The following is a 23,943-nucleotide window of genomic DNA, read 5'->3' on the forward strand; positions in this document are numbered from 1 at the left end:
ATAAACGTCAGTCATTGATTCAGGCTCCCGGATCACTGCAGTGTGTTCCAAGCGTAAAAATCTGTTCTCCTGTAAAATATCGAGATCGATATGGCCTCATCGATCGAAAAAGCGCTCGGCGGAGCTATATAGACTCAGTAGAGCACAATTCTCTGCAGTTACCCGAGTAATCACGGGACACTGGCAGATAGGCACTCACGCCTCTAGGCTGTCAATCCCTCACAATGACTTCTGCAGGAATTGTCGCGACGAGGAAGAGGGGGAATCGCTCTCCCACTTCTTCTGTCATTGCCCGGCCCTTGGAAATCGTCGTCTTCGGTTTCTCGGGGCCCCTTTCCTCACGGTCATTTCGGACCTTTCCGAAATCAAACCTGGGACCTTGTCTAAATTCATCCAAGCCTCCGTATGGGACTACCCCTAACATAACCTAACGTAATTCTGTAATCTCTATACTTTTCATACATACCTCATATGTTAATGTGTCGACTATTTTGGAAACTGTTTGGAAACTGGACAGATAAAAAAACCCCCACACTACTGCTGGAGATGTTGTGCTGGCTATGGCATCCTGTTCAGTGCAGAGCAAGCTGCTGCTGTTGCCTTGCTTAATGGGTCCTATGGAGCTTGCAGGTCGATAGCCAGACCGACTGTACCGAGCGCTGCGGCCTGGGGACATCGCACGCCAACGCTGCGGTTTGACTTTTGAAAATTGTTGTCTCTTTTAAATTTTGAGTTATAATTAAAGCTGTGTTACTCGAATAACCTAAAATAATTCGCGAATCTCAAAAGATTTATGTTTCCTGCAGCGTTTTAATAAATTCATCTGGGATTCGAGAATCGGTTCTGTGGTATCGGATCGGAGAATGAATGGTCATTTAGGCTATTCCGGCTTTTGACTCTGTCTCCCAATTCGTGAGAGCAATGTGAATATGAATGTTATCTCGATTGTATGGGATCAGGGTCTCTTCGAATTCCATTTTCACCACTAAACAGAAAGCACAAGTTAAATTGCCCGGATATGGGTGTCACCATTATGTTAATGCATCAATAAGTCATATATTTTTTTCCTTTTTAAATTAAGATTCGTTTTGTTGTATAAAAAGCCTTTTACTTATCTTGAGATATATTTATTATCTTTATTATCTGATTATCTTAAGAAATCTTGCGGCTTGTGAAAAGGGGAGCTCCATTTTATGTGATTTCATAAGTAAATCGGAAAACTTTTGTGAAAATGAAAGACGGAGCCTGGTATTGATAAGTTATTTTAATAAGCATTTGATATACACCACTTATAATATATCCATATAAACTTATTTTTGCATGTGGTTGGGAACCCTTTTGCACAGGTTTAAATATATCGCACATTAACGGAACAGCTTTTCGCCAATGAAAATCGTAAAAAATGTTCATCAAACCGATAAAAATCCATTTCGAAACATGTTGCTGCAGCACATGTCACAACAATTTTTCAAACTTTATGGCTCTCTTATGGCGACCAAGAATGGGTATCGGGATATATAGAATATATACACAGGAAACTAATCAAATGCATGATGCATGAATACGCCTAGAACATATCAATTTGAGAAATATCTATTAATAACGCTTTATAGATAGCTAAAAACAGTTTAACAATATCTTCATATTAAATTGACGAAATAGGGTATACATATGTTCCATATGTTCCCGTTGATAAGCAACAAGTCTTCAAATACCAGCAACATTGTCGTTTTTGTTTAACTTTTTTGTTTAAACCTTGTTTTAGTCAAAATACAATAAATGGGAGTACTTAAAAGTAGTTAATCTTGTAGACAATTTTTTTATGAATGAGATAAAACTATGTGGGCAGAATTTTAGTTAGCCAGCAGTATTCAACGGAATATCAAAATTGAGCAATACGAACGATCCCTTTCTTTAGACAAAATCCAATAAGAGCAAGTATTGAAAATAAGCCAGCTCAACTTGACCTTTTAGGGTTTCCGCCCAACCTCCTGAGATGGATTTCTAGCTATCTTTGTTCCAGGTCTCAAAGAGTCCTCTTCAAAAACTCCCTCTCTTTACCAGTAAAGGTTTCTTCGGGAGTTCCACAGGGCAGCCATCTAGGCCCCTTACTCTTCACACTCTTTATTAATGACTTGCCTTCAGTATTACCACACTCTCGAGTACTTATGTATGCGGATGATGTTAGACTCTGTGTCCAGTACAAGGACATTTCATTTCATTCTCGCTTGCAATCCGATCTCAATAGCTTTCAGTCATGGTGTTGTGCAAAATTGTTACACCTTAATGCCTCGAAATGCAAAGTAATGACATTTCATCGTTCTAGCCCCTTGTTGGCTACCTACACCCTATTTGGTGGTTCTCTTGAGAGAATTACTTTGGTGGATGATCTGGGTGTTATGTTACACCCCAAGTTAAAGTTTTCCGAGCACATTTCTCCCATGGTAAATAAGGCCATGGGTGTGCTTGGGCTTATAAAGAGGTGGTTAAAGGAATTTGACGACCTCTATATAACAAAGACTCTTTATACCTCGCTTGTTCGTCCGATCTTAGAATACGGCTCCTGTGTATGATGACCTCAGTACAAAGTACACCAGGACCGTATAGAATCAGTACAGAAAAACTTTTTACTCTTTGCTCTGCGGGGCCTTAACTGGGATGCGGGTGTAAGACTCCCATCTTACTCTAGTAGACTACCATTAGTAAACCTCCCATCCTTAGTTAACCGTAGAAAAATGCTTGGTGTGATATTTGTGCACAACTTGATCAGGGGTGACATAGACAGCCCTGATCTGTTGAGCCGCATAAACTTCACGATTCCTATTAGACTTACTAGAAATTTTATACCGTTGTTCCTTCCACTTTGTAGATCGAATTATTCCTTGCATGAACCGTTTAGGGTCTTATGCTCGGATTATAATTCCCTCTACCATATTATATCCACCACTAATTGTCTTCCTCTTATTAAATTACTAATCCTTACACACCTTTCTAGTAATTAGTAATTGTAGTGGTATTTGTATTTTGATTGCATGCTTAGTTTCTTAGTAAGTTTAGTGCTCATTTTCCTCGAATGTTAGTCTAATAGCTTTCTTTCTTGCATGTTCGTGTTCGGTTCGGCTACGCACCGCGCGTCATGCGGCAGCGCCCCTCGGTCGGTTGGGCGGGAGGAGGGCTGCGTTTTGCCTGGGATCCGCGCGTAACAGCCTTCTGCTGGTTTCACACGGGCCACTTGACGGTGCAGTAACTGCATCGCCTCTTGAAAGATGCAGTCATTGCATGTCAACGTCCAAGAAAAAAATTCCGGAACCACAGGCGGACAAACTGGACTCCCTGAGACTCCACCTGAGGACGAGATTTCCAGGGAGGCCACGACTCATCTCGTTAAAACATTTACCGACGCCTGCAATGAGGCGCTCGTTAAATCCGGAAGAGGCCGGAAGAAACCTGAATGGTGGACTCCTTAACTGGAGGAACTCCGGAAAGCCTCCCGGAGACTCTTGAACACAGCTACGGCTGAGGACGTTGAGCGGAACTGGGCCGAATACAAGGCCAGTCTGTCAACCTACAACAAAGAACTTGGAAAATCCAAACGCGACTCCTGGCATAAGTTCTGCAACGAAATCGAGAGTAACTCAGAAGCCTCGCGCCTGCGCAGAGTTCTCTTAAAGACAAAACCCACCCTGGGCTACTTGAAGAACACCGACCAGTCGTGGACTACGTCCAGCGATGAGTCGCTAAATCTTCTCCTAAATACTCACTTCCCTGGCTGCGATGAAAACAGACCAAACTACTTCGCGCCTCCTTCTGTCGTCTCAAATGCCATCCAGAGCCTGCTAAGCCAGGAGAACATTTCCTGTGCGATCAGAAGCTTTAAACCTTACAAGTCTGCGGGGCCAGACTAAAAAACTGGCGAAAATTGTTGTTATCTATCTTTTTTGTGCATCTAAATGTCTATCACGATATAAATCAGCAGAAGCGAATGAGAATATTTTTGATAGCTTCGAAATTTCGCCTGATCCAGCTCGAAGGCCAGAAATAGACCATCAGAAAAAAAGAACATTTAATTCCCACTTGTCATTTCACCATCAAGCTTTTCACGAGAAAATTGGGAATGGCGAGAAAGTGAGGAGAAGATGGCTTACCTACTTGAAAAGTGAGGACAAGGTTTTTTGTTTTTGCTGCAATCTTTTTTTTTTACCGGAAAACCATCGTTATTAACAACAACTGGTTTTCAAGATTCGAAACAGGTCCTTAAACGCCTGCGTGAGTGCGAAACATCTGCTGAGCATGTCATTTCATATTTAAAATGGTTGGAGTGTGAATTTCGATTGAAGTTAAATCAAGAAATAGATGTAAAACAACAAATGTTGCTTAATGAAAAAATATATCATTAAAAGCGCGTTTTAAAACACCTGAAGTAACCATGTAGCTTGCCCAACACAATCTAGCATTTTCGGGGCTTATCGGGAAAACATTGCGGGCAGAATAGCAGAAATTTCTTGGGTCTCGTGGAGCTGATAGGAAAGATCGACGACTTCATGCGTGAGCACATAGGAAGAGTATCGAAGAAATAATTAAACGACCGTTATTGTGGTTAAAATGATTCAAGAGGAGTTGATAAATCATCTGACAAACGACGTTTTGGTAGAACAGCTGAGATTATAGAAAATGCGCTATATTACCAAATTATCCTTGATTGCATTCCTGACAAATAACATTTACTTTGAGACTTGCGAGTGTCGACGATAATAAGGTAAGCATCAAATAGTATTTTCAAGAATTCATAATTACGTCTTCATTGACAGCGGATGGACTAACGGGACTAATCTTATGCTCAAAACTCTTGAAGACAACAACATCAATATCAATAGACCTGAGGTTTTAAAATTGATTACTATTTTTTTTGTTTCTAGGTTTAGTTTTTATACCCTATACTCAAAATGAGTATTGGGGTATATTAGATTTGTGGTGAAAATGGATGTGTGCAACGTCCATAAGGAATCGTTTCCGACCCCATAAAGTATATATATTCTTGATCAGCATCAATAGCCGAGTCGATTGAGCCCTGTCTGTCTGTCCGTCCCCTTCAGCGCCTAGTGCTCAAAGACTATAAGAGCTAGAGCAACGATGTTTTGGATCTAGACTTCTGTGATATGTCACTGCTAGAAGAATATTTCAAAACTTTGCCCCGCCCACTTCCGCCCCCACAAAGGGCGAAAATATCTTTGTCGTGTCGCTTAATATTAGCGGCGTCTGCCGGAGGAGAGCCATACTGACTTAGTATCGGGTATAACTGTAGAGTTGCGGTGTCCGCAGCAACTCACAACGTTCCCCCTCGTTTTTTAATTTGTGTGATGACGAGAAAAAATACCAGAACAAAAAGAACCATTCTGTACCATAATGTACCATTAAAAGGAAGATAACTTACCTGTGGTATCTGCTACTTATTCATAGCTTTTCTGACAAACAAGTCTATCCGACCTCAAGGTATTAGATTAAAAATGGAACATTTTTCCATTTTGTGTTAGAGGTATCATTTTATCATCATTATATCATTTTAGAGGTATTGGAATGAACAAATTCTATGATATAGTTTATAGAGAAATTGACTTGCGAAAACCCTCTAAACAAGCACTCCACGAGGATAGCAACTGGGCAATGGACACGCTCCTAAAAACTATTAATATTTTGGCATGCTATTGTCAGAAATAATGCAGTGCCTAACTAAGGCTGGTCCAGCGTTCCTCCTCCCCGACCTCCGCATTCCTTAGGCTCTTGGCAAGGTCACTCTCGTTGGACTCATAGCCGTCCTATACCACAGACATCGCGGCCTTTAGCTCCGTCTTGAGGTCCTCGTCAAATGCAGATCTGGATCAATCTCGGCTGGCTTACCCTTGGCGTCAGACTCGAAGGGTAATATGGTTTCTTTTTCATAGCAAAGTCGGCGTGTGATACCCGCCTGTTTGCTAGCTTAGTTTTTGTCCGCTTGGCCTGCTGAACTTGTGGATGGGTTTCTTCGTAGAGTGTTGCAGCTTTGACTTGCTAGGCTGCCTTTCCCGAGCTACTACCTTTGGCTGCCTGGTATGTCTCGAATTGAGTTGTACAACTAAAATACTTGACAGTTCTTGCCTAATTAATGGGAATTATGCCCGTTTTCCTCGTCTATTTATGTACCTGGTGCTATCATATCAAGCACTTGCTTGTGAAAAATTGTTCACAAATTATAAAATTGTAGGTACGACAATGTTCATGAAAAAGATTTAGATTTTGTGTATCAGAGTTTTTCTCACTAAAGGGACTGAAACTAAGTATGCTTAGGACACAGATGGTTTATTCTATGCGGAATAAAAAATACTAATGCTAAGAGTCTCTTAAAATGTCCAGCTCCTCAATCATGGCGTATATGCGCAGCTGCTTCTCGATCATTACATCCTGCAGGTGTCCCAGCTCCTGTGGAACATACATGGCCCCATCCATGTAGAGGGCCTTGTCCCATGGGCACTCGTCTAGGGCGGTCAGGAGGACCTCTTTGCTTCGATCAAAGCTGGTGTACTTGTCGGAAAGACAGCGGAGGTAGCAGCGCCAGTAGAGTGAGTTCCGCCTGAGGATCTGGTATTGCTCGGCTTCGATCTCCGATCGATTCACATTCGTCGGTAGAAAAGTCTCGAACACGTGAATCACCCGATTCCGTGCCGCTATCTCGAAGGCGACATTAAGATGAGGCACCTCCTGACCCACGGCAGCATCCTCAGATTGCTTCAAGTTAAGAACATAGCGGCAACGTGCAGCCAACACCAGATGGAGAACGGACAAGATGCCGCCCTTGGTGCGTATAAAGCGGGCTCGCTGCTTGTACCAGGGCAGCTTGTCAAAGTTTGCCCAGCGTCCGAGCAGGGCCATGTTGCGCGGGAACTCCTCCAATCCTTGCTCCACCAACTGCACTAGTTGCCTGCTGCTTCTTACAGTTGTTGGCTCCGTGGAGTCTTTGCCTACCATAGAGCTTGGAACCTGCAGAACTACCATGTACAACTCCAGCAGCTGCTCTCGCATGAACCGATGTCGCTCGCTGGTCAGGGCTTTGTCTCGGCTGAACTGGTCCTTTAGAAGACCGTGAAGGAGTTGATCAGCTTCGTCGGCACGGCTCAACAAGCACAGGGTTAGGCAGTGGCAGCGCAGCCCGAGCAGCAGCTTATTGGACGAAAAGAACTCCTCTAGAGCCATATTCGGGGGCGCGGCAATGAGTAGTTCAAGCTCCATCTGGATTACATTCATGCTGTTCTGAAGGGCCGCGGACTTATCAGCACTGTCTTCCGGATCAATAGGTGCATGCTTTTGCAGGCATACGCATATGAGCATTTCGAGGGCTTTCTTACGATCATTGCGCGAGATAAGCATCTCGGCGTAGATGACGTAGACGTGCATGAGATCTGGATTGTCGAGACTCTCATTGGAGCTTCTTTGCCAGTCGACTACGTGTTGGAACACGTTAAACGCTGGCGACGGATCGTTGTTCCAGTCCAGGGCCTCGAACTCGAACATGGCCAGCTCCGTGAAGAAACGGGCAACGTGACGATTCTCCTCCAGGCGCAGCAGCTGTCGGATGCGGTGTCGGACCTCCTTCAGGTACGCTTCGGTTAGCTTTTTCATGAGTTTGCGAATGACCAAGAGAAGCCGCTTGAACCGGAACCACAGCAGAATAAAAATTCTACGTGAGTTCTCCTCATGGGCAAAGGCCTCGCTACACTTGAGAAGCAAGCCGGAGACGGTATCCTCGTAGAGGTCGCTGCCTAAGAAGTGCGGCATAAAGCTGGGCGTTACACTCATTTCTCGAGCCAGGTTGAGCAAGGCCACCGAGAAGTTACCGGTATGCTTGACGGAAGAGGTGTATGTGTGACGATCTGCCAGAACGGCCAGCATCATCTCGATCGCTTCTGACTCTCCAATCTGCTTGATCCGCGTGCACAAGCGATCAGCAAGACAGTGGCTGCGCACGACGGGAATCTTGGTCACCTGCACGATCAGCAAATATAGATGCAGGCGATTGGTTTGCGACTTCAGGGGGTAGACATAGGAGCAGACATCTGCGCTAAACACTAGGCGCTCCGTATCGATCCCTTCATCTATTCCGGAGTTACCCCCCAGGGCAGGGTAGGGCAGATAGCAGTACGCCTGACGGAGCAGCTCTACGCGTGTCCATATCTCCGGGAGCGGCATGCCAGACTCCAGCACCACCTCCTCGAACTCAATAAGTGTATTCTCGCGTTCCGCCTCTGCAACCAGGCAGTCCACCTCCAGCCCCATCACATTCATTTCCAGAGCCATCTTCAGCATGGCGAACATCCGGTTGCTGTGGCCCATCTGGCGCAGGAAGAGTGCACAGTTGTAAAACAATTTGAGCATTATGGGGTCTGTGTCGAGGGTGTCAAACTTTTTGGTGGTATCCGTATGGCCAAGGTGCATGCGTCGCATGCTGTTTTCGTAGATGCGCAAAACATCATTAGCATTGCATCTGGCCATGGTACCCTGGGTGGCCATGATCAGGGCCGTCCACAGTGTGTACTCGAAGGGATTTCGTTCGAGCAATTGCTCAATTAACAGAGCGACCTAAAAAAGGAATAGTATTACTCTACAGCTGGTTTCCATGGCACTACTCACCTGACTGGCCGGATAGGTGGCAGAGGCCGTCTCGATGTACAGCTGGAGAAGCTCCTCGTTAGATGTATGCTGCTCGAGGGCTAGTTTCAGCGAGTGCAACTGCTGCTCGGAGACGGCCAGACGATTGGCCCTATCCGGATTACGGCCCAGGAGCTTGTGCTGCCGTATCCAGTGCTCCAATTGCTGGGGTTCCCTGGCAACCAGCACCCTGCACTCATTAAGCTCCGCCTGCAAATCGTCAATCTCCTCCGGCGACACTTTGCACTCTTTCGCGACATTTTTGCCATAGCGGCAGCTCTTCCAATCGACCTTCCGGCGGTGTACAATCCAATGAAAGTTCTGACTTGCATCCCTAAGCCGACCAAGCTTTAATTTGTAGCGGGGACGGGAGAGACGAGCCAGGCTCTTGATTGTCAGGTAACTGGGATTGTTCTGCTTGTCCACATAGAAGCCATCGCTGGCATCGAACTCCAAGCGACGTAAGGGAATTGTTTCTTTCTGTTCCGGCGGCTGTGGGCTGCCCTCTCTCGAAGTGTCCTCATCCTCGCTGGAGGTATCTAATGGTGAGATATGCGATGTGGTTTTTTCAGCAGCTATCGCATGATTCTCCAGATCGAAACTTTTGTTGTTTTTCCAGCCCTCCGTTGTGACTTTATATCCGTCTGAGAATGTAGCTGCCTGTGTGGTTCCTTCAGTCGTTGTTTCTTTAACGGCTGGAGGCGGTTTCGATCCGCCATAGGCAGGAAACAGTGACATTTTCACTAAATAGGCACTAATTAATATTTATTATAATAGCTTTGCATCTATTGTAATAAATGACAAAAACAATAAAATAAATACAGCTGTGGCGGCAAAATAACAGAGCTGGCGAAACATCGATTGTAACGTCAATGTCATCGATGTTTTTATAAATATCGATGTTTGTGCAATCTACATTTATAGGCCACTAACATTAGTACTTGTCGATAGTTGAGTCACTAGCCATGCAGTATATAGATATGCCAGTTCATGCAACGAACTCTGCGAAATGCACATCGAACTCGGAAAACTGAGTCCCAGGGTCTTCGGCTCTGGCTAACTTCGCGGAGGTAGAACCAGCCAGAAGAGCCACGTTTTGTATCTGTTAGTATAACACGCACAATATGTTTTCACAAAAAGATGGGATTGTATGCTTTTTTCGTTTTCAAAGTTCTGATGCTGGTTTGATTTCTGGTTTTTGTTGTTGCTCCAGCATATTTGAATGTATGGATGCGAACGCATTCTCACGTACTTTGCGTGCGTGTTATTGTATTGCTGGCCGCTAGAACTAATATTTGAGTTTGGTTTTTGTTTTGAATCGACACATATTTACTTATTTGGTTAATAATATGGTTAGTCGAAAGATCAAATTAGTTAAGTATTTGTTTTGAGCATTTTATGTATATTTTAACTTTTCGCAAGTCATAATTTTTTTAATATTTCAACCATAGTGTAAACAGAGAGTAACAATTGGGAGAAGCTAGCGAGAAAGCGCCAGCCGTCTAAACAATTAAATAATAAAGACAAATTGAATTTCAATAGGGCAGTCAATGATATAGCGGATTATATGTATATTATAATTTATTAATTCTATACCTGGTACCCATTTTATTTTTTTATTGCTAATTATATAGACATTCCAAACATGTTTATTGCATGTTTAAAAACGGGCTTTACCGGTCTTGTACACTTCTAGTATTAAATATAAAATAAGCGTGTAATTTTCATCCCGCTTAGCCGACGGTCACACTATAATTAAATTGTTATATTGAGGCTGTAGAAATATCGATGTTCGCTACTAGCGATGTTTCCCTTTTTTTTTAAATCAAAAATTTACAAAAAAGAAAAAAGTGCCTGCCCTGCTGGACTTTTTAATATATTTATATAATATATAGAATATAAAATGTTTTCTGTTGTGCTTCCAGAATATTTGAATGCATGGGTGCACATGCATTCTGACGAACTTTGTGTGTTGTTATGGTATTGATGCCCGCTAGAACTAAAGCTTGACTTTGGTTTTTGTTTGAGTCTTCAGCTTATTGATGAACTGATCTGATCGAAACTAACTAAACAAAGCAAGGCCAGGGCGGGTGTGGGAGCGATACACTTGGGCGAGGAAAATAAAATAAAAGCTGTTATTTATTTGATTTATGCCACAAAATATGAAATATTGCAGTATTATAATTGCCCATATACATATATCCTTATTTTGGCCATGTTGTTGATAAATGATACACATATTATGTAAACGACGTCGGTTCTTCTTTGTTAAACGCGTACAAAAAATTTATTTGAACGAAAATAATGATATATTCAAATATACGAGCTCAGGAAAAGGTAATGTGTATGTGTTCATAAATATATCCGGTTATTACATTTGTATATTGCATGGGGGTACTCGAAATTACAGCTGTCACTCATTCAAAAAATAAAGGTGTTTTTTTCATCGGTATTTTTGCGGTATTTCTGAGGGTGATACGGTCACACTGCTGCTCTCTTCGGCAATGAACAATGAGTCGTAGTTTTGAAAGTCCTATAGAATGTGGGTATGGACAAGTGGCAAGGTTCGTGCGAAACTCATGCGTGTGAGGAATATATACCTTGAAGACAAAATCGCCGCTTTACTTCAAGGTATATTAAGCGAAGGGGTAGATTTGACCTTGCATGCGTTCTATTTACTGCGCCGTTTTGCCTGTTGGCCATACCCTCTTTTTCCTCTCATTATGTTGCAAATGTGTAGTTACCGTGTAGTATGATTATACCCGATTCTCAAAATGAGGTTAGGGGTATATTAGATTTGTGGTGAAAATGAATGTGTGGATCATCTATAAGGAAGCGTTTCTGACCCTGGAAAGTATATATATTATTGATCAGCATTAATAGCCGATTCATTACCCAAGTCTGTTTGTCCGTCCCAATGAGCGCCTATTGCTCAGAGACTTTATAGTCTCTAGCTAGAGCTATGGCACAATTTAAAAGTTTTCCAAGCCCCCATTCGGAATAATTAGCAATTCATTGTTTTCCTTATAATTTTCATCCCAACTTCACAATTTTACATATGAATATCTTTACTAACCTACGCCTGCCTACCCAGCAAACCAAACGCTCACAAATGATATCGCATACGAGTCAAATGCGAGACTTAACCCGACAAACCGCTCGCATTCGGACCCGCATATGTATGATAGAAATAGGATACTTCCCAGCAAACCAACTAACGTGCCTTTTGCGAGAGTTCCGCAAAATGCTCGCAAACGAGCTCGCTAGCGAGCTTGTGTACGAGCGATATGGTTTTGTGTCGCAAAACGCTCGCAAACGAGCCAAAAATGAGCTCTACTTCTTATGTCGCAAAACGCTCGCAAACGAGCTCGCGAGCGAGCTTGTGTACGAGCGATATGGTTTTGTGTCGCAAAACGCTCGCAAACGAGCTCGCGAGCGGGAGTTTAACAATAGGAAAGAGCGCTGCGACTGTGCTGCCGGTCGAAAGCCAAAAAAAATCAAGCCTTCGTGTGCCTTCGGTCCGGCAATTCTCCTTCGGCTTTGTGTTCACAATTGTGTCGTTCAGTTTGTGGCAGTGAAAGTATCATTTATGATAGCTCGCAAAGGAATCGTTTGCGAGCCTTTTGCGATATCATTTATGAGCCTTTTGCGATATCATTTATGAGTCGTTTTTGATATAAAATAATATCAAAAGGAATATTTTTTTCGAGCCCATAGCAGTATCAAAAAAGACTCATAAATGATATCGCAAAAGTCTCACAAATGATTCCTTTGCGAGCTATCATAAATGATATCGCAAAAGGCTCGCAAACGATGTCGCAAAAGGCTCGCAAAAAATAGTTTTTGCGAGAGTTTTTTGGTTCCCATTCCCATTTTGTTCCGTAATAAAAAATATTTTTAATTTGTAATATGAAATGAATTTAATGTATATATGTAATATGTATGAACTATGTACTAAAATTTAAGTTTTTTGCATCACTTTTTTCCAATCTGGCCTTTCGTTCCTGAGCATACTGGAAATATTTTTGAGTCGTATGGTCAAAATCCTGATCGTCGAGCGCAAACTTCTGTTTAAATGCATCTGTAGAAAATATAAAATATATTAAAAATTGGGGAATTACACAAGCTAAAATAGTAAAACTTACGTCGTAGTGCTAAAGTGGTTCGAAGTCCTCTTACACACTTTTTGGAATCTGTCCGACGCCAGGAGAAAAACTTCGCCACATCATCGCTTATAATCTGTCGCCAGGAGCTCCTTATAAACTTATCAAACGTTTTTTCATTGATAGCGATTAAGTCCTTGATCTTGAGAAAAAAAATGAGATTAATCAAAAGATTAACTCATAACATGTAAAAATTCTTACCAAGTTATTGAAAGCATGCTCTTCTTTAAGAGAATCTTCAAATGCTTCAAAGCCTTCTAGACTGGCCAGTGGTGAACGTGGTATTGTCAATTTTACGATGTTAGGCTCTCCGCACACTCGAGCCTTAATTGACGCGACTTCATTACGCAACGAAATAAGTTCCGCCCCCTGTCGATCAACTTTACCAATAATGGTTTTAATTTTTTTGTTGATGTCCTGCTGGTTTTCGATTATTTTTTTTTAGGTGGTTTAATATATCTGAAAATATTTTAAATAAGTCTATTGAGCATGAAAATGTTTCATTGTATTACCATAATTATTGGACCGATTATTTGGAGCCGTATTAGATATGTCTGAAAATATATTAAAACGAAAGCGTAAGGTAAAGCCGAAGGAAAGTCAATCAAAATGTTACCTGTTATTTGAGTATTTTCTGCTCCCATTTCCTCAAAATTAAAATTGTTCAAATTAACCTCAAAATCTCCAGTAGCTCTTTGCACGTGTCGAGCCTCTCCGATATATGTTCGGCTTTTTCTTTTGTAAGACATTTTATTTCTTTTATTAATAATGTACTTACCGATTGGCAGAAATTTCCTTTAAATGCGTAAGAGATGGTAGATATTTTTAACTTAGCACTGCACAGTTCGACGAAAATAATTGAAATGACGGCGCAAGGAACGCACGCTTTATTTGCACTTGTTTCTAATGCTCGAAACATGTAAAAAAAGAAAAACACGAATGACTTTTCGACCACTAATCTGTCGACACGTCATCTGTCGAGACGTGAACACAAAGCCGAAGGAGAATTGCCGGACCGAAGGCACACGAAGGCTTGCTTTTTTTTTTGGCTTTCGACCGGCAGCACAGTCGCAGCGCACTTTCTTATTGTAAAACTCCCGCTCGCGAGCTCGTTTGCGAGCGTTTTGCGACACAAAAAGTAGAGCTCATTTTTTTCTCGCTTGCGAGCTCGTTTGCGAGCGTTTTGCGACACAAAACCATATCGCTCGTACACAAGCTCGCTTGCGAGCTCGTTTGCGAGCATCTTGCGGAACTCTCGCAAAAGGCACCTTATTCTTACGGGTAGTTATATATATATGTAATATAAAAATATATATAAATGCGCAAAACTGGCTAAATATTTCAAGAGGTCCGGACAGAACTTATAACTCGAGTTGAGTCTTAAGGGTGTCTGTCAGACGAGATGGAATACAATTTTTTATACAATGAAATCGATAGAGCACAATTGGCATGACGTCGTTCAAATTTTAAATGAACAAAACGAAATGAATCGTTTAGATGAGTTGAACTATAGCGACATTACCGCAGTCACAAATGTACTCTCTAAAATCGGGGAAATTTCGAAATTCCTGGAGGCGGACAAATATCCGACCATGCACTGGGTTATTCCCCGCATTTATGCTCTTCAAAAGTTCATAAAAGACGCTAATTCAGATAAGGATATTGAACAAAAATTGAGCTGGTCCTTGAGCATGCATATCGACTCAGTACTTTTAAAGTACATAACGAAGTACCACAGAATTGCGTTGTTTTTATTCCCTCCAACAAATCAATTGAGACAAGTGGATAGAACCAAAGACTATACAATACCAAGATGTTGCATGAGCGACCAAAAAGCTGTTCTATGGCGGGTCCTAACATTAGAACCCAAAAGGCCCGAGGGAGCGCGCGGGGTTTCAATTCCCTTTTCGCCTGTACTTCGTCTCTACCGCGACCCCGCTGCCCATCGGTTTCGTCTGTTCGGCAATTCTGGACTCTCGAGCCTCAGCACCGTCGAAGCGGTGGTCGCGGATCGCCGATGTCTTTGGAGCGGCACAGTGGGAAAATTCGATTGGAAAATTCTCTATTAGAATTTATCTAAAGCACTCATACAATTTGTTTACTATTTCGGCTGAGTCCCCACTGTGCCGCGCCAAAGACATCAGCGACCACGCTACCTTACGGTTTCGGCACGCAGACGATTCATATTTTGTTTTTGTATTCTTTCTCTTGAGACACACCGACTCGACGCTGACCGAGGCATTGACGAAGCCGAGTAGCATTTCGGAGGCGAAGGTAGCGTAAAAGAGAATTGAAGTAATAGCCCCGCGCGCCCGTACCATGAAGCATCAAACGAAAATTGAAAAAGAATTTGTTCCTCATGCAACATCTTGGTATTGTATAGTCTTTGATAGAACCCTCACGATTGAAGAGTGTAAGGATATGATGCGATCGTTTCTCACTGATGACAAAGAGAACTTAGACCTGTCGGCGACTTGTTCGAATAAATTCGAAGAGTTTCTAGCTGATTTTATCGAACCGCTTTCAGGACAGTCAGAGGAAGAAGTCCTGACAAGAGAAATAGTAGCGTACTCCAATATACGAGTACCTATGATAGACGAATTCAATGTTTTGCACTGGTGGAACGAAAACCAATTCCAGTTCCCAACATTGTACAAATTAAGCTGCAAGATATTTGCAACACCAGCATCGTCAGCTTCCTCCGAAGGAGTGTTCTCGTTAGCCAGGAACTTAATTTGTGAAAAACGAAGCTCCATATCAGGCAGCAACGACATGGTTAACAAAATTATGTTTTTAAATATAAATTTAAAAAAATATGAAATGTAATCTAAAACCAATTAAACAAAATTATTTTTCTTAGCAACATATTTTCACATTAAATATGGTTTTAACACAGTGTTCACAATGCTCAGAGTGTGCACAGTGTGCATAGTGTTCACAGTGCACAGTTCAACAATATCGACTGTTGCTTGTAGAATGACAGTAGCAGCGTAGCCTTTCTGCTTTTGCTGTGATGTGTATCTAAATCATTTGCTGGGAATCGCACTCACACTGGCTTTTTTTGACAGTTCAACTGAATCATGACTCTAGCTCATACATGAGAATGTTGTCAATGTGTTTTGGTAGACAGTGTGAAATATTGATAGTGTTCGAGTAGCACACGATTCAGTTAAGCAAGATGGGATAATTTTCGGAATACTGTGCACTCATGCAGGGCTCTAATATGTATGTTCATAGAGTACATGTACATGTGTATAAGGAAGAATATATAAATAAATACGGACGGACTTAAAATTAGATTTTAACAATTACCTATAAATGGGGACATCTAACAAAAAAAAGTATTGGAGTAAATAAGTTAACTAATGCTTTTCTGTTATATTTAGATGAATACAAATAATTGCGCTCGTAATTTGCGTGTGGCTGAGTGAGACTTTGGCACCGAATTAAAATGGCGTCGATCGTTGAGGCTGTGTTCTCTCCTCTCTTTGTTCGACGGCCGCTTCTAGTCTCTCTCTCTGTTACTTGCTCTGTTATCCCTACAGACTCTGTTGCTCCCTGTGGCTTCCTACCAAATCCCACATACTTTACATTCCGCTGGTCAGCTCTAAAAGTTCTGGTGTTTCCTTGATTCTGATCTGTATTAAAAAAAAAAAAAAAAAACGAAACCTCACGACACTTTTTCAGTCAACCAGCGCGCGGATTTTTTTAAAATCTGGAACCCCTCTTGACTTAGCTGCTCCATGCAATTCTCCCGGGCCGCTGATCCCAATCGTTCTCTTCTACTGCCTTTGAACTAGATTCAAGGGCATGGACTGATTCGGGATGCTCCCGGCTCTCTTTTCTCTAGGGGTGTGGGTGAGTTGGCTCCGGGACTCCGTTATGGGAAGAGATGGGAAATCTTCTCTCATGACGAAATCGAAGAGCGAAGGTGGCGCCACTCCTTGCTATGCTTTGGCGGGTTGGCCAATGTACGCCTGAGTTCTGATTAATGTTCTTTATTAATTATCATTTAGTCTAACACAAGTTTTGTTTAGCGTCGAAGTCAGAGATCAAGATGCCAGACCGCTAATAATAGTCACCGGTGTTGCCACACCAGCGAACGACTCTAAGATTAGTGTTGTTGATGGGTTGCGATCCAGGCTGCCACAGTACATCACCTAGAAAAGTTACAAATTTTTAGTTTTGTCTTTTCTTCTCATATGTCCGTAATGGGATATGATGCGAAGCTGGAGTTGGCTTTACCACCTGCATTCTTCTCATGAACTGGCTGGCAAAGTCGAGTGGTTTCGACGGCACATCCACTTCGGAAAAGTATTCGTTGGGAAGACGTAGCGTACACCCATATAGCATCTCTGCTACTGTTGCCTTAATGTCCTCCTTGAAGCAGGTGCGGAGGCCCAGCATGACGGTTGAAAGCAGCTTGATCCATGATACATCCGGTTGGCACATCAAGGAGGCTTTCATGGACCAGTGCCAAGGCTCGATCATGCCATTTGACTGGGGGTGGTTTGGCGTCGTGTGAATGTGCTCTCTTCCCAGCATATTCGCTAGAGACTTAAAGAGTGCAGATTTGAATTGAGTTCCTTGATCAGTTGTAATAGTCAATGGGCAGCCGAAACGCGATATCCAGCGCGAGCAATAAGGTCATTCACATATGGTCTCTGCAGTCATATCCTTCAACGGCACTGCCTCCGGCCAGCGGGAAAAATGGTCAATCATTGTCAGACAATATCTGTATCCGTCAACCAAGGGCATCACAACAATGTCTAGATGTATGTGAGACGGTGATCTTTTCCGGAATCAAAGCGTTGTGCTTGTGGATTTTGGCTCGTTGGCACGGAAGGCAATTCGTCGATCACTCCAGAACGTTCTTACACATTGACGGCCAACGTACTTCCGAGAGATTTGTTTGAGAGTTGACCTGCCACTTTGGTGAGACAGTCCGTGTACGTTTCAAAACACATGGAGAGGGTATCGGCAACTACGTTGTCAGTGCCACTCACGTGCACGATTGCAGTGGAGTGTTGGGATATAAACCCCAGCTGCCGCAGTTGTCCCTCCGACGCTTTCTCTGGCTTCTGGTTGAAGGCATATATAAGTGGCTTGTGATCAGTTTTGATCACAAAGATCCTAGCCTCCAACATTTGCTTGAAGTCATTTATAGCCTCGTAAATCGACAACAGCTCTCTATCGTATGTGCTGTAACTTCTTTCAGTTGCACTGAGTTTTTTGGAGAAGAAATCGAGAGGATCTCAATTCTCTTTCGTGATCTGTTCAAGCACAGCTCCAATAGCCGCATCGGATACGTCACACGTGAGACTTAGTTCTGCCTTAAGACTGGGGTGAGCAAGGGTTGCGGCGTTAGCTATACTGTTTTTGCACTTTTCGAATGCTTTTATCGAGCTTGTCGTCCACTGCACTGGCCGTTTGTCGTTTTTCTTCATGTTGCGTGTCAACTCGTTGAGTGGTATGCAGCAGCAGTAATAATTAACTATACCAAGAAAACGACCTACCTATTTCGCAAATCGTTTGACTTCACTGGATCCTCTGGAGGCTTAATTCCGTTGCCGTTGACTGTGTAACTCAGGAATGTCACTTGAGGTTGTGCGAAACAGCACTTCTTCTCGTTGATGCAAAGTTTATGCGCTTTTAAGATTTGCAACACATTATCCACGTGTTGTCTGTGCTCATCCATTGAGTTGGACATTATAAGAATGTCATCAATGTAGCAAAACACGTATTCCGCCGTTTTCAAAATCTGATCCATGAAACGCTGGAACGTTTGTTTGGCATTTTTAAGTCCAAATGGCATTTTTTACAAATTCAATTAGCTCAAAGGGTGGTTCAATGTCCTCTTCGGCCATCGGTATTTGATAGTATGCTCGTTCGTGGTCTAGTGTGGTGAAAAAGTTTTTGCCATATAGACGGTCAGAAAAATCGTGAATGTGGGGAATCGGGTAACGATCTGGAACGGTAATCGCATTGAGCTCGCGATAATCACTGCAGGCGCGCCATCCACCACTGGGCTGGCCCATGGACTTTTGGAGTATCTACAGATCTTGTTGTCGATTAGTTGATGTATCTGTTCTTTAGCTACAGACAGTTTCTCCGCAATCAGGCGCCTGGGTCAATCTGCTACGGGTGCTCTAGTTGTTTTTATGTAGTGGAGAACTGAAGGTGAATCTGATGAGTTCATGTTGTCGAGGGTGAAGTTATCGGTGTGTCGGTCCTTGCCTTGGTGCGTTTTATCGATATTTGGCGAATCAAAATCCTGCGAGATTACAGATATGCTTGTGCCGTTGGTGAGACGTTGTTTCTTGACGTCAATGAGCAAATGGAACTGTGCTAGGAAGTCAGCGCCGATAATTGCGGTTTATACATCAGCGATGACAAATGACCATTTAAACGAACGGTCCAGGCCCAGGTCGAGTTCGAGGTCCTGATTGGTTCGAATAGTAGTCTGGTTTGCGGCATACAATTTCAGTTTGTCATCGCTTAGTTTGCGTTGAGCAATCGTGCATGTTATAACTGACACCACCGATCCGGAATCGATGCGCAATATCCGACTAGTTTTTTATCTTGGATGTGCAGTCGGTGGCCGTGATTCACAGATACCTTGCCGCTGGTCGTTGAGATGCTACCGCCTACCAGCTGAGTTAGCGGTAGCAGCTTTAGCCTAACTGTTGATAATATCGGCAGTCCGGACGGCACTTGCGTGCGCGATCACCAAAAGTATTGTGGTAGTAACACAGGGATGCCTTGTTGCCGTTATCATCTACCTTCGGGCCATGGGCCTTGGGCTTTTTGGGAATGTTGTGTTGTAGTTTATCAACCTTCGCATCGACGCTCTGCTGTCTTTGCTCCGCGGAATTGGGTTGAGTCGACATAACACACATGGAGTCGATGGCACTATTTTCGATCATCTTTCCGGCAATCTTTGCCAGCTTGTCCAGGTCGTTCTACTTCCAAACCGAAATGAGCGGACGAATCGACGAAGGCAACTCGGTGAAGAAGAGGTTTCGTATAACGGCTTCGCATCCACTAGCGGGTGCTAAGCGACGCAAGTGAAGCAAGATTTCAGATGGCTTCTTCCCAGTCATGTCTCCGCCCCGGAGCAGCCGTCTCATTTTTGAGTCCTCTGACTCGCAGAAGGTTTCGAGCAGCCGGCGCTTCATTGCGTCGTACTCGCTGTCAGACGGTGGGCGAGTAATGAGATCTTCGATTGCATGAACGGCATCTCCCTCCAGTTGTATTGACACCAGGTCAAATTTGTGGTCGGCGCGCACCACATTGTGCAAGTTAAGGAGGCGCTCCAGTTGTTGTATGCGAAAATATCGATAGGCAATACACGATAGAAGCGGTGCGGAGGAAAGTAGTTTTGAACAGAGTGGCAATGCCAAAATTTAAGGGGAAGCGCTTAGCGAGGAGTGGCGCCACTTGGTCGTGGAGTGTGAGAGTTCCGCGCGCTCTTCGGAGCCGTTATGAGAGAGGACTTCCGATCTCATCCCGTAACGGAGTCCCGAAGCCAACACCCCCAAAGAAAAGAGAGCCGCCAGCAGCCCGAATCAGGCCATGCCCTTGAAGCTAGCTCAAGAGCAATAGAAGAGAGCGATGGGGATCAGCGGCCCGGGAGCATTACATAGAGCAGCTAAGCCAAGAGGGGGTCCAGATAAAAAATTTCCGCAACGGAAGAGCATGCGAACGCGCGCCGGTTGACTGAGAAAGTGTCGTGATTTTTCGTTTTTGAAAGAAAAAGTGAGGGGGATGAGGATGGAGTAGTGACCATCACCCTATAAAAAGAGAATTAAATCTGTGATTCCAGGAGATCAAGATCAGAGAAACGCCAGAAACCTTAGATCTGACCAGCGGGACGGAAAGCAGGCCCAAGAAACATAAGAGTGAGCGCCAAAGGGGGAGGAAAGAAACCCCAATTTTATTATTTTTGTTGGCAAATCTATAGGGAATTGGGCACAGCTCTGCCATCCTGGCTTGCTTTTTGCTGGTCTCGCGGATCCATCCTGGCCACGTAGTGCGGGTCCCTCGCCCTTTTAGGGAGAGAGAAGAAATCATTAATTAACTTGTTTACTCCATTATTTATTTTGTTAGACGTCTCCATTTATATGTAATTGTTAATCCCCTAATTTAAGTCCGTCCATACCTATTTATATATATATTCTTCTTTATATGTAACTTATTTATATTTAATATATTAATTATTCCTATTTATTTATTTATATAACTGATAAGATGAGGTGGTATGAATAGGCAGGCATAGTTCAGTAATGATAGCAAAATAGTAAAAGTAGGAAATCAACGTGAAAATTATAAGGCAGAAAATGAATTGCTAATTGTTTCGAATGGGGGAAAGAGGAGCCACAACAACGAGATGGTAAGAAGGCTGCTGCACATGACAGGGAGATCCAGAACGTTGTGATTCGGATCTCAGGTAAGGTGGGTACGTCGGAGGTAAAGACATCGACACCTCGACCTGGTCCACGACTATGTAGAGGGAAGTTCCTGTGGCATTGTTTGTCGGTTACTTTTGTTGTTTGAATTTGTCCGAGATGTCCAATTAGTTGGTATATTGCACAAACTGAGGGCTTGGGAAGTACCCAGTCCTGGGATGACTGGTTAGCCGGCCTTGCCCCAAAGGAAACAAAGGTTCGTAACAATAATGGCGCCCAATCAGAGACAGGGAAGTGGACTCGCAGTCCTTGCTCGACCATCAAAGAGGGAGAGTACGGATGCGAATCATACGGACGTCGAAGAAATTTAAATATCCAGCAGAGAAGATAGATCTCGAGTGGTATTCTGCAATCTGGGGTCCATCGGTGTTTCAGTGGCCAGTGAGGGACTCGACGAGTTGGCTCACAGAAGCACGGCGCTGACGGAACTGAAGATGCGAAAAAATCCAAAAAGTAAATGGTTTTTTTTTTGGTGTTCGATGTTTCGGCACTTATCTGACAACGAGAAGCAGGAAATCTTAAGAGGGTATTTGGTTTGGCACTGGAAGAGGGGAATCCGCAAGCCAGTTAGCAACCGGCCCGGTGCCTGGTGTGCACAATGAGAACCTGAAGAAAAAAAAAAAATACCCGAAGTTAGGATATGGTCAGAAAGATTTCTGTTTTGCGCTTCCCCTGCTTACCGCTAGGTGGAGTCGGGAGGGTAGATTCTCAATGAGATTTTTGTTCTGAGTGGCTCGTGGGGACAGAAGTTGGCCACGCGTTGCACCCGGAGCAGCTACAACATCGCGCAACGAATATTCAGCAGGGAAGTCGGCGGAAACAGCGACTGCAGCGACTCTTAATCTTCCAAATGTAGTAGCCAGCACAAAATATAGGGAATTGGTTATCTTCTTTCGTCTCGTGAGACCCCCTAGTGATATTTCGAACGATCAAGCTTTAGCCGCTCTTAAGGTTGGATCAAAGCCTTAGCCGCTCTTAAGTCCGAACGCCCACGAACACATACAAGCGACGGACAGTGGGAAGCATAGACGGCAATCGTACGATTGCACAGTTAAGCTATGCTGTGCATTAGACGATCGTTTTATGCTGCTGCGAATGTTCTGGATCATACGATTTCACAGTTAGTAAAAAGCTCAAAAGCTCTGCTGCACTGGCTACTCAGTCCATCGTCTATTACTGCTTTGAACAATATAAGAAAGTTGATCGATCTGTAAAGACGTGATAATTTCCGAGTGCGAGCAACATACATATTGCACACACATATATATAGTGCTATCCGGAAAATATATATATTTCCACAAATATATGCTGGAAGCATATAGTTACAAGTGCCGTACAGTTCAGTGGTCAGTGAATGACAAGAATTTAGTGCAGATATATTTGGGAAAAGAGGTATGTTTTCATATTAGTGCCGTGCACGTGCTGACATAACCTATGTTGCAGGGAGGTGTACCTAAGCTGCCCCATCGCGGTATAGTCTCGAGAAGACTACCCTGGGAGCTGGCTTAGGCGAACAGTTGTCGAGGTTTCTCCAACTCCAACCATAATTCATGTTTTCTGGACCTTATATTGCCACCAAGTCGGAATCTCCAAAGATCCAAGTGGAACAGATCAGCCTTAATCGCCAAGAATATTTAGTGCTGCTCAGACATAAATAACTAAATACAGGCTTGGCGGAAGATTCGTCAGTACGGCCAGGAACCATATACATCGCACCTGTTGACCTCTAACCAACTTCAGGCGGTCAACAGTCTACAAAGCAGCAGCACAGGATCGAGTTTTGTCCAATTTACATTTAATTCATTATCAAGTTCCAACGCATAAACATCAGCAGTTTAACGTAATGTAACTGAAACTTTATTAACACCCCTCTTTGATGTTACGCGCGTACATACCTACATACATATGTGCATATGCACACTAAATTGTCTTCGTTTGCTACCTTTTGGTTCAATTTTCGCGATAGAGCATAACAATTAAATTTCTGTCTGTATTATGAAAACCAAAACAACTGACTGATGACTATGCGACGGTGTTTGTAGCGTAATTGTATTGTATGCATTATATATTTATGATTTCCATATTTTAAACAGCTGCGGTCAACATCTACGACATCATTGGGCCCAACGATCAGCGTAAGACAATAACGCCGGAGTGAGTAATTATGTACAGCAAAAAGTAGTTTGGTCAAAAGAGCATATTAACTTGAAAGTGTAGATATGCATACAATGTATAATGATTCAAACCCGTCTGCTCAGTGTGTATAATGCACCCCAGTCTGATCTAGCTTTTGTTTACGATTTCGATTCTTATTGTCTCGTTTATATATATATATATATCTATACCCTAATGTTTTTCATGCTTTAAAATAATGAATTTATAACTAAACTTATATGATAATTAGGATTAAGGAAATATTACCCACAAATTAGAAGCTAAGTCAATTGTTGTGTTTCTACAACTGCAACGTAATGAATATTGAAATTGAAGCCTCACATTATATTAAAATATGAATCTTTTTGAATTGAAATGAATCTTTAAAATCATAAAAATGGTCTGTCGAGTATCCGTGCCAGGATCTTATAAAATGTGGTAAACCTTAGTAAAGGATTGATCAAGGGACAATGCAAGAACTC

At 43.0% G+C, this 23,943-nt stretch overlaps 1 protein-coding gene across 1 annotated transcript; it reads right to left on the reverse strand.

The window, feature by feature from the left end:
* Positions 1-6,317: 6,317 nt before the first annotated feature.
* On the reverse strand, positions 6,318-9,414 carry LOC6602606. Its single transcript, XM_026990915.1, has 2 exons — positions 8,659-9,414; positions 6,318-8,607 (listed from the first exon to the last, which is right to left on the reverse strand). The coding sequence occupies exons 1-2, from the start codon at positions 9,412-9,414 to the stop codon at positions 6,364-6,366; spliced, it is 3,000 nt and encodes a 999-aa protein (XP_026846716.1). The 3' UTR covers positions 6,318-6,363.
* Positions 9,415-23,943: the final 14,529 nt, after the last annotated feature.

Source organism: Drosophila persimilis, unplaced genomic scaffold (assembly GCF_003286085.1).
Source record: "Drosophila persimilis strain 14011-0111.01,24,50 unplaced genomic scaffold, DperRS2 tig00000622-arrow-arrow-pilon, whole genome shotgun sequence".
Taxonomy (NCBI): domain Eukaryota; kingdom Metazoa; phylum Arthropoda; class Insecta; order Diptera; family Drosophilidae; genus Drosophila; species Drosophila persimilis.

Excerpts from the sequence above, each read along its gene's own strand:
- LOC6602606 (XM_026990915.1), bottom strand. The coding sequence starts at position 9,414 with ATGTCACTGTTTCCTGCCTATGGCGGATCGAAACCGCCTCCAGCCGTT. Across the intron at positions 8,608-8,658 it reads CCACCTATCCGGCCAGTCAG|GTCGCTCTGTTAATTGAGCA; the intron begins GTGAGTAGTGCC and ends TTCCTTTTTTAG.